Consider the following 11,609-nt stretch of genomic DNA (forward strand, 5'->3'; position numbering starts at 1 on the left):
CATCACATAAAGCATTATTTTCATGATCCCCAAGCATATAAATTTTATTACTCTCCACACAAGCAAAATTCTTCTCATTCGAAATAGTGGGAGTATCATAAGAAACTCGAATACTATAAATTGTTTCCACATTAAAAGAGTAATGTTCAGAAAAAGGGTAACCATAATCATGACAAGTTTTATAAATATAATCATCACTACTTTTTATAGCATAAGTATCATCACAATAATCATCATAAGTAGCAACTTTGTTCTCATCAAAATCAATTGAAAACTCTTCCAAGATAGTGGAATCATTACTAAATAAAGTCATGACCTCTCCAAATCCACTTTCATAATTATCACAATAAGATTCAACACCCTCCAAAATAGTGGGATCATTACTTCCTAAAGTTGACACTCTTCCAAACCCACTTTCATCAATATAATCATCATAAATAGGAGGCATGATTTCATCATAATAAATTTGCTCATGAAAACTTGGGAGGTTAAAAATATCATCTTAAGCATAGCATCCCCAAGCTCGGGACAAACATTAATTGCAGCAAATAAATTCTCAAACATGTCATTCTCATGAAACATAGCATCCCCAAGCTTGGGCCTTTGCATATCATAAGCATAATCACTCTCATAATTAATAGTATGGATAGAACCAATAGTATAGCAATTATCATCATCAAATGAGTAATAGGAGCAACATCATTTGGGAAGGATACCTTTTTACCTTTGCTTCTATGTCTTTTCTCTTTCTTCTTCGCATCATGTGTGGGTTTAATCCTCTTTTTGGAGCTCCTTATTAATGAGATTGGTTGAATAGAAAGCTCCTCCTCATTACCTGATTCATCATAAGAAATAATAGGAGGATATTGGGAACTCTCTCCCCTTTCATTGCTATTCTCTTCATCTTCTATTTATTTTTCTTGTTTTTATGTAATTGGCAATATAAGGATTTTCAATGCAATTCACCGCACAATAAATGTAAACTTCCTCTAGATCAAAATCAAGAACTCCCTCAAGGGCGAATTCTGGAATATCCTTAGTTATACATTTCATTTCTTCATAGCCCAGAAGTAAACTAAGTTCATTATCATGCGCAAGGGAAATCAAGTCATCGCAAATTTTGGACACGATTCGATCATGAAACAATTTGCATTAGGTATTTAAATGACCATGTTCATTGCAAAGTTCACAAGGATGGCTAAGAAAATTTAAATTTTCAGCACAAACATCTAGCCTCTCTTGCAACCATTTAGTTTCTAAATACTTATGCCTCTTGAAAAATCTATCTTCCCTATTTGGTGTACTTGTAAACTCTATGCACTCCACAAAAGTTGACATGCTTATAAGAGACATTTTCGTCATGACAAGTCCAATCATCATTAGTACTATGGATATTCAAAGAGTTCATACTAACAACATTGCGATCATGCTCATCATTCAAAGATTTAGTGCCAAACATTCTAATGCATTCTTCTTCTAGCAATTGAGCACAATTATCGGAATCCTCATTTTCACGAAAGATGTTAAAAAGATGAAGCATATGAGGCACCCTCAATTCCATTTTTTTTCTTTTATAGACTAAACTAGTGATAAAACAAGAAACTAAAAGATTCGATTGCAAGATCTAAAGATATACCTTCAAGCACTCACCTCCCCAGCAACGGCGCCAGAAAAGAGCTTGATGTCTACTATGCAACCTTCTTCTTGTAGACGTTGTTGGGCCTCCAAGTGCAGAGGTTTGTAGGACAGTAGCAAATTTCCCTCAAGTGGATGACCTAAGGTTTATCAATCCGTGGGAGGCGTAGGATGAAGATGGTCTCTCTCAAACAACCCTGCAACCAAATAACAAAGAGTCTCTTGTGTCCCCAACACACCCAATACAATGGTAAATTGTATAGGTGCACTAGTTCAGCGAAGAGATGGTGATACAAGTGCAATATGGATGGTAGATATAGGTTTTTATAATCTGAAATTATAAAAACAGCAAGGTAACATGTAATAAAAGTGAGAGAAAACGGTATTTCAATGCTTCGAAACAAGGCCTAGGGTTCATACTTTCACTAGTGCAAGTTTTCTCAACAATAATAACATAACAAGATCATATAATAGTCCCTCAACATGCAATAAAGAGTCACTCCAAAGTCACTATAGCGGAGAACAAATGAAGAGAACATTATAGGGTACGAAACCACCTCAAAGTTATTCTTTCCGATCAATCCATTGGGCTATTCCTATAAGTGTCACAAACAGCCCTAGAGTTCGTAGTAAAATAACAGCCCTAGAATCCATTGGGCTACTGTCCATCCACCATCGACTTCCTCCAGCCTCCACGTGCATTGTTCATCTACCGCGACCTTCCTTCTGCATCCACCAGCTATTGTTCATCCATGGCTACTGTTCAACCAGCCTCCACCGGCTACTGTTCAACCAGCCCTCCACGGGGTCCTGTTCATCCAGCATCCACCGGCTACTATTCAACCAGCCCTCCACAAGGCCCTGTTCGTCCACCCCCAACCGGCTCGGGTGTGTGGAGGCCTCCTCTCGATCGGGGTCCTATTCATCCAGCAGCGTCGGCCTCTACTACCACGGGGTCCTGTTCATCCAACCCCCAACAACTGTCACAGTTCATCAAGAGGCAGCTTCGATTGTCTTCAATTAGTAGCAGTAGCGAATGAATCACTCTGGTTCAGTTAACAGCCAAGGGATCAGTCGCTCGGGTTCAGTAACATAGCTAGTGCAATCGCTCGGGTTCAATAAGTGAATACCTCGCTCGGGTTCAGTTAAAGCTCAACTCCTCGCACACGCGCGCGTACGTGTACGAGAGAAACGCACAAACCTCCATGGATCGCTCGGCCCTGACCACCCACCGTAACCGGGAATTCCTCGAAATTTTCCTCGCCCTCGCTTCTACCATGATTTTTTCCGTCATGGACGTCCCAAAGAATGTCATGCAGGTGCGTCCCCGGCCCGCCCAGGACGAGAAGCCCATTTTCTGTCATGATTTTTTATCATAGAAGTAGGAACCCACCACATCTATGATGATACGTGGTTTTGTCACAATTATTGTCACAGAAGTGTCATAAGCATGACAGAATAAAAATTGTTTGGCCCAAAATGTCTTGGATGTGTCTTTTTTTTGTAGTGGACCGATGAGTACACCTCCGGTTTCCTTGCCAAAAACCTCGAGGGGCTCGCCGCACCTTGGCATCATCTAGCCACCTCCCTATATACAAGCGTGATCAAGCTACTCGCTCGAAAACAACTTTATAGTGTGACTATCAACCCTATAATCCAGTCTCTCATTGGGCACCTTGAAACTAGTAAAATATGAAAACCTAGCAAAGGCATCCCTTCACCTTGCGTATTCCACTTGAGCTTAGTGATGACGATCATGCTTGCCTCAACACAGAATCCTTCACTTGATCACAGTGGCTTGGCCAAGACTTCCAATTTGCTCCCTGATATCCACTATGGAAGCTAGTCACTTAAGCACATCTTCACATGCCAATTATCAGAAAATGGACAACAAGATTCAACATATACGCCATTAGGATTCTTATCTTGAACTTGCCCTTCTCAGCCTTGACGAGCATCCCCATTTTATGTAATCCCATGAGCATCACCTAACCCACATAGACATAATAAACACATGGGGTGGGTTAGTTCACCTAGAGTAATTCATAATTTCTTAGAACATCTTGATTATGATCCTCATGCCTCATCTTGGTCAACATTCATCTTCAATTCATGCTATATTTTGGTATCTTGAAAGCCACAATGAACTCTTCATTGTACGTCATTGCTTGAAGTTTAACATCAATGACTAAATTCTTTCATGAACATTCTTGAGATTCACCAAGAGCACCATATTTGTCATCACTTGATCTACTTCATGCTTTATCACAACCTCCTGAGAGACAACGATTTTCATTTGAATTACTTGCTTTGGGGTTTTATCAATCACGGCTCTATTCATGACCTCACCATGACTTTATCTTCAGGCCATGCCTATAATTCTTTTCTTCACCATTCTCTAAAGATCTTGATCCTGCATGGCTTAGCTAATAGGCCCATTCATGACAATTTAGGTTCCTCCAGTGAACTCCGTAATCCATCTAATATCTTTCATGCGTCACTCATGGAACATTTCTTCATATATAACTCGGTAAAACCTCAAGTTCACGGGAATTTCCGTTCATTACCAGAAGTCAATGGACATCTTTATCTTGGTGGCTTTCATTCACACACCCATACATTAGTCTTCATGACTTTCATCCACGCTTGTGGTCCAAACAGTGTCGAAAATACTACTAGGGAGTTTTAAAAAATCTAAAAGTAAGAGAAAATATTTTACAAAACCAACTTGTGATAAAGAACACATAAATCTCATGGTTAAGAGACCGAGAAAACTCTAAAAAAATTACAATGTTGTAAGGGTGAGTTCTTTTTCTTACGGAATCTATTGAAAGGGTAGGGTGCTCCTACGATTAACTAAGAAGAAGAGAGTTGGCCCAATTTATAAGGAAAACTAGGTCAAATACCACACGACAACATGATTGATTAGAGGACAACCGTGCACAAACCCCAATGATTAACACACGCGCCCATAAACGAAGCTAGAATCTACTGCCAAGCGTAAGCAATGAGGGCCAAAAGATCTGTGATGGGGTGAACCAACTCTTTGACAATGCCTCTGAGAAGTAAATGAGGCCCACGGGCGCCAATGTCACCGGCACCAACCCCCGTAGGGACAAATCTCTGTTCCAAAGCTCTAATCTCCATCACTGCACCGTATCCCTTGGGAGGGGATCCAGCCATTCAATCAGCGAACGGAATCTAGCTCCATCCAACAATGATCTAGTGTCAAGATGAATTCTTCGACAACGTCCTCAAGAAGGAAAAGACACTCGTGGACGCCTTCGTCGCTGGTACCCACCCCTCTAACCCAAAGCTTTCGCCTATAGCCTAGAGACCCTCCACCTCGATGAGCCTCTTAGGAGAAGGCTAAACCACCAATACGTGCCAAATGCCAGTGGAAGACCACGTGAACCAAACAAGGAGCCAGTTGCTCGACGCCTCTCCACCGCACCACGTCAACAAAGTGGCTAGCTCGCTCAGAGGCCACCCGCACCGCCACAGCCCAAGCACGCCTACGACGACACTGGCAGAGCAAGGCACACACCACTGAAGTGTCTACCACCGAGCCCCACCTTCACGACCTCATAACTCAAGTCGTGCCCTCACCAGAGCTTGCCAAAGACGGATCTAGGCGGTACTCCAAACCCACGGCGCAAAACTATCCTACAGTTGCCATAGGGTGGCCACCACAGCGCCGAAGGGATGAGGTATGACACCGCCACAGTCTGGGAAACCATCCCGACTACCACGCGTGAAGCTCCCACAGAACGCTGGACACCACCGTCGTGGCCTAGCCAGGCCCTGGACGAGCATATTTTCATCAACTTGATCATATGATTAGACCCGTGGCATGCTGATTCGTGACAAGGGATGTTCACAAAACATTTCTCACAAGCAAAAAATGAAACTGAAATACCCTTGATATATAAGAGGTGTTTGTTAATGAATCACGATCAAATTAATAGGAAATTCAGTCCACAACATGTGCAAAGACCTTCATCTACCCAGTTGGCAGGCTACGTTTACCGCCACATGGGCAGAAGGATAAGATGAGCCACCCGAATAGTTTAGGAACCGATTTGGTCATTTTCATAGCTTAAGGACAAAAAAGAGTGGTTTGTAGTTGGAGGAGGGTATTGTGTATTAGTTCTCATTAATACCGCATTTTCTATAGCACATGTGATTGTAGTTGTAGTCTTGAATGGACATCTAGGTCTCTAAATGGATTCTTATAATTAACATCCAACAATTAAGTCACTAATGTGTGTGTGCGCTATGAACATGTTTCAGTGCCACAAGTGAATGTTCCAGGGCATCAACGCCCTCCCCCTTGGAAAGTAAAAGGAATTTAGGTGGTGGCTTTCCAAAATTTTATTTGAACTTTCCTATGTTTTGTGGTGTTGTGAAATCACTTTGAGTCATGGGGTGGCCACACTAATAAGAATGGATGCCGAAAGAAAAGGGAGACACTCATTGCTCAACTTTATCCTTTTGTCGCCACAAAAGTCAGAACAAAACGTACAACATAATCAGATTTATATTGGATGTGTGGAACTAGGAGTCTTCATATTGCAGTAGGACTTCGTAGTGTCTGAGGGTTTCTCTGACCATGTGTCTAGAGTCTGAGTCTCTCGACGAGGGGCTCGGAGTATCCGGAATGGAACCCGGAGACCGGACCAATGTTCGAGGTTAACTGCGAACAAGTGCCTGAGATTGCCTACAGACCAGCTTCGTCATAGTTTACCAGACATTTCTTTTTTTTGCTAACCTTACCTTAGGTGTTTAAGTTGTTAGCCACACTAATTTTGCCACACTTTTTGCGTGCGTAGCATGTGGGTTCATTTCTCACAAAAAGAATATTGCCTTAGGTGTGGTGTGGCTAAAACGAAACAACCACCTAACTTTGATCAAACTAGCCCAACTAACTTAAATGCGTGGCTGAGTGTGCTTACGCGTGGCTATGAACCAACCAAACAGGCCCGTAGAGACAAAGGGCAGGCAAAGCTCGCTGGAGATGGTTAAGGCGTCAGGGAACTTCCCAACCAACCAACTCAACATCATGTGTTCCAGGCTTGCAGAACATGCTCCATTATTTTTCGTCTCATGTGAGGTCATGTGAGGGTATGGGTTACACTTACACAACGCCTCCGGTGCTCACATCCCACACCATCGCAAGCAGCTCGCGTTCACCACAGGTCCTCCTCATGTTCCAGGTGCGCCCGACCGAACCTATTTCTCGTCGAGGCGGCGCATCGAAACCTACCATTCCACGGGCAAATTAGCCATATTTACTAGCTCCAGAATCACGGGCAGCAACAACAGCAGCAGAGGCAGTCAGAGCTCATGTAACGATATACAGATTTTACATGCAGCCGCTCGCGCTAGCTTCTCACGGCGGTGAACCGACGAGGAGAGTCCGCCTCCGGTTTCCTGGCCGGAAACCTCGAGGGGCCTCGCCGCCGCGCCTTGGCATGATCAGGCCACCTCCCAGATCCCAAACAAACAATGGTTAGCTGGTCCTTGCAAGTCACCAAGTTCAGGCACCGTTTGTCATCAGTGGCTGATACTTTGCATAATCTATCCCGTTCAACCTAACACAGCACAAGACCTGCTCAGGCAATTCTTCGGGTTTGTTTCCCTGCAGAGTTGAAAAGAAGCAGGAACAGTAAATAAACCATCTTGCATATGGCAAAGTAAAAACGATGAGGTATTAGCTCAGAAACAGTTATATGAGTGACATACCTGGATGGTTAGCCCAACATCTAGCATGCATATTTTTAGCCTGTCCAGGAATGTCTCGAAACCTTTCCTTGAGATGTAGCCAAATCTATGCATGTCAATGTCAACCTCAAAGTAGTTATCACCCTGCACAAAAAGATAAGATGCTTTCACGCTCCTTGTACAAGTAACAAAAGTACAGGACCTAATGGTATCTTATAGCATTGCACTTATTGCTCAGTGGCGCACTAGCTAAGTGCTACTACTAGAAAGGGACTAAAAGCACAACTAACCAGGAAAAACTGATGCTGAGGTCTAGAAAGCACAGGCTTCTCGTTGTATGCATGCATTAGCTTCCTCTCCGCGGCACTTAAAGGAAGGTCCTCCAGATTAGCCACCCGTCCAAGTATCTTCAGCCGTTCCCGAAATGATATACTTGTTTCCATAGGAAATCCTTTTATTTTTTCTACATCATCATCAACCAACCTCTGTTTGGGCAGTCAAACAAGAAGAGTCACAATGTTGTCGACTTCTAAAAATAATTACTACAGGAAAAGGACTGACTACATATGCTAATTCACGAGTGCTTTCAAATGCAAAAGTGCCTCTGTGCCAAAGGTGGCCATTAGCAGATTATCATTTATAAAATGAATTCCTGAATAAACCTCCTTTACTGAAACCACATTTTATAGTGTCAACCATCAGTCAGCAATGCATGAAATTGTGTAGAATACACCTTTTATAGTTTTTATCTTGATCAACTATAGAATTTATGCTTATAATGTTGACCCTACAGCCCATAACTTTAAAGAAAATGCAGTATATACCTTTTTACCTAAGTAAAATATAAAGGTTTTAGCTCTCGGCCTGAAATTGCCTTTCGGTTATCACTAAAGCTGATATTCCCAGGTTTAAATGCAGGAAAATTTTGTTCATCAACTTAAGAATATTCTATATTTCCTGAACAAAATCATTCTAATTATTTTATCCATTTCCAACATCTAGAGAAGCTACTCACTGGGCATTGTACCAATTTTTCACCACATTCACAAAATGATTAGAAAATGACCATTCTCAACATAAGGATATTATACCAAACAAACAGCATCTGCACTACGCCATCCGAACTACCATCTTCATTACATATAACTAATTTATATATACAGAACGTAAATAGTTAGCGAAGCTGTGAAATATATGAGAACCATCAAAACTCTTACTCTGATATTCTCTATGAATAAGGGTGAAAGCTCTTTTGAGTAACCTTCGGAAAGCCTAAAATACAAAACAAAGCTCATGCCTTCCCCATCGGTTTCATTCTGAAAGAGTGAAGCAGGATATAGTGGAACCTGATAAAAATGCATAAAAGGCGACATTGTCAAACAACTGATTAAAATGTGACAGGGGCAAAGAATGTCAGTAGGAAAAAAAACACTGCAATTAAGCAAAAATTCAAATTCATCAATCTTAATTACGCAACTGACAATTTACTGAACTACTGCAAAAGAATTCAGGCACAGTAATCTCCTTAGACACAGTTGATCAGGGGCTCTATCATGCCCTTTTGCATCATGGAACCTGATACTGGGAGCACTAATGACTCTTTGGAGCCTAGTTCAAAGCCATGTGGGGCAAAATTAAAGCTTGTTGATTTCTTTTGTAGGATGAACAAGACATTGCCTCTCATAATCAGGTTGCTTTTTTCTGAAGACAAAGCCACAGAACCTCCTTTCCCCTTTGGCCTCTGCTTTTTGTAGCAGTGTCCTTATCTTGAAAGTTAAAGTATTCGTCGTGAACACACTGTCTCAGCTAGTAATCATCCAGGGGTCACGTAAGCAACTGGTAGGAGGGGGAGTGGATGTACAAGCCCACTGCCCACCAACCAGGTTCAAGTCCTCTTCAACTTGAATTTGGCACATAGCCACATACTATATTCTACTAAACTAAATCAGTAACGGGTTCCGCTTTCTCCTAGGAATCCATCAAATGCAAATACCTAACATGTTGCAGCCTTGTCAAATACAAATATACAATAACTTCTATCCTTTGTAATGCTACTATTTTATTATGTACAAACTGCACATCATATTAAAAGCATAATAACAGCTAAACCCAAAAGGATGGCTCAAAGCATGTAAAACACACAGTTACATCTTCACATGTTTCTACCCAAACAAACAAGACTTTTCACATGTAATTATCACAGAAACTAAGAAACACTAGGAAGGAACTGTGGGCAGAACCTTAGCTCTGAATCAGTGCATCAACAATGTTGTTAACTCTTGATAATATATTTTGACAAATGCGTAACTGTTTAGCAGAGTCTTAACGCACCTGTACATTGACCACCAAAAGAGGTGGGAGTTTGCTGGAGGTTTGAATATCAGGAAGCTTGACAAATCGAGATATATGATGGAGTTTTTGCGGCGACAAGTATACATCAACTCCAAATGGATAGTACGCCGCACAATTTTGAGCAAGCTCTTTCTTTTTATCCCTGAAGAATTTCAATTGAACCAAAGGTCAGTCACTTCCCAAAAGAATCCAGCCTTCCCAAATAAATGTGCATTGTGAAAATGAACAAGGTTGCTAGTACGTACTACGAAAACAATCAGTGAATGATGTTTACCTAAGATAGTTAGATCCCCGGACTCTGAATGTACCAGGATCAATATGAGACCAGCTATTCAGCACTTTCTTTTCCAGCAAACATAACTGTACTTGAGAACCTGCTATAGGCCTTTCAAGGAAATCCTTTGTAGACACTGAACAAAATACAAATGTTTCTTCAGTAATTTTATTTATGACGCCAGTGTAATTGAGCTTTTATAAGAAGAAGAAAAAAACTATTATGACTCAACGATGGATGGAGAATTGCTTACACAGTGTGGACGACGGGTTGGCTTCCCCAGACTTCTTCTTGAACGAGAGCTTCAACGAAGGCATCTTCATCGAATGAGTCGGGCTTGTGGAAAGCGCCCTCTTCTTCTCATTCACACCAACAGCAGAGGCCATACATGGCAAACAGTTATTTGGCAGGAGACCGCAATTGTCCAGTATCCCTCCACTACTTGGGCTAGCACCGCCTGAAACACTCGCCCCATCCTCATGGCTAGCAGAGGGCCTCGCACCGTTCTCCAAATGCCCCTTCGGCAGCTCACTGGACCTTGGCTTCCTATGGGGGTGTTCAGCTCCATTGAAGCTCCCGCCATTGGCGTCCCTCGTACCCAATGCCGCTTCGTTCTCGAAGCCGTTGAGTGAAAAGGCATCTGCACAGTAAACAGACAAGCTCAAATGCTCAACAGACTTGATGAAATCAACACATGGTGGCGTGTAGCCAGGCAAGTACATTGCAGAGATATACTAATACGGAGAGTAGTTACCGTCTTGCACGCTGTGGAAATCGTCCTCGCCGTCTGACTCGCTGATGGCGAAGGAGTCGTACCAGGCCTCCTCCATGCTCCCGGTGACTGCAGGAAAGGAAGTAGCAAATTCAGCGTCAGGTGGGTGCCGATTCGGACGAATCGCCATTGAGGGCCGCAATAAACTGGCATGTACTTAACCAAGGTAGTACTCCCAATTACAGCGCCCAGTGAAATTCAATAAGCGATCGATCGGTCGATTTCATAAAAAAGAAAAGTACCCGGCCGTGGCTAGATAGATTAGATAGATAGATGCGCACGATGCGCCGATGCAGTAATTTAATCTAATCCCCAACAAGGGCGGACGCGCGCGCGCAATCTCGCGCCCCCCATGGTCCCCCGGGCCGAGATCAAATCTATCTACCCATCTATGCCTCGAACAAGCAGAGGCAGGAAAGGCGATTGGCGGAAAGGAAAGCAGCGCGTCCCACCTACCCTACCCTACCCTACCCACCCACCTTGGAAGGCCGGGTTGCTGTAGGTCCGGCAGTCACCGGAGGCCGATGCGGCGGCGGCGGCGGAGGGGTCGGGGGGGCCCTCGGCCTCCTGGATGGTCTCCATGGAGGCGGCGCGGGAGGGCGCCTTCCTGCGGCCCTTGGCCCCGCGGCGGCGGCGCCTGCGCGAGGGGGCCCGCGCCGCGTCGCCGGAGCGCGGCGTGCTGGGCTTCCCCACGCACGCGCTGGGCCGCGACACGCACGTGCCCATGCCCGCCCCGTCGGCCGAGATCGGCGCGGGGAAGGTGGCTGGCGGGCACGGCGCTGGCTGGGCCTCGTCCGCGCGGGGGTCGGGGCCGGGCGGGGGTCGGGGCCGGGCTGGAGATCGGTGCGGTTG

The 11,609-nt window shown here is 43.8% G+C and overlaps 1 protein-coding gene across 1 annotated transcript; it reads right to left on the minus strand.

The window, feature by feature from the left end:
- Positions 1-6,656: 6,656 nt before the first annotated feature.
- Positions 6,657-11,498, minus strand: LOC119294708. The gene is made up of 9 exons (XM_037572953.1): positions 11,237-11,498; positions 10,740-10,826; positions 10,239-10,625; positions 9,986-10,121; positions 9,691-9,853; positions 8,577-8,705; positions 7,650-7,844; positions 7,381-7,503; positions 6,657-7,276 (listed from the first exon to the last, which is right to left on the minus strand). Exons 1-9 carry the CDS (start codon positions 11,481-11,483, stop codon positions 7,175-7,177), a joined length of 1,569 nt encoding a protein of 522 aa, XP_037428850.1. The 5' UTR covers positions 11,484-11,498; the 3' UTR covers positions 6,657-7,174.
- Between the last annotated feature and the right edge of the window lie 111 nt (positions 11,499-11,609).

This window comes from Triticum dicoccoides, chromosome 4B, assembly GCF_002162155.2.
Source record: "Triticum dicoccoides isolate Atlit2015 ecotype Zavitan chromosome 4B, WEW_v2.0, whole genome shotgun sequence".
In the NCBI taxonomy this organism is placed as follows: Eukaryota; Viridiplantae; Streptophyta; class Magnoliopsida; order Poales; family Poaceae; genus Triticum; species Triticum dicoccoides.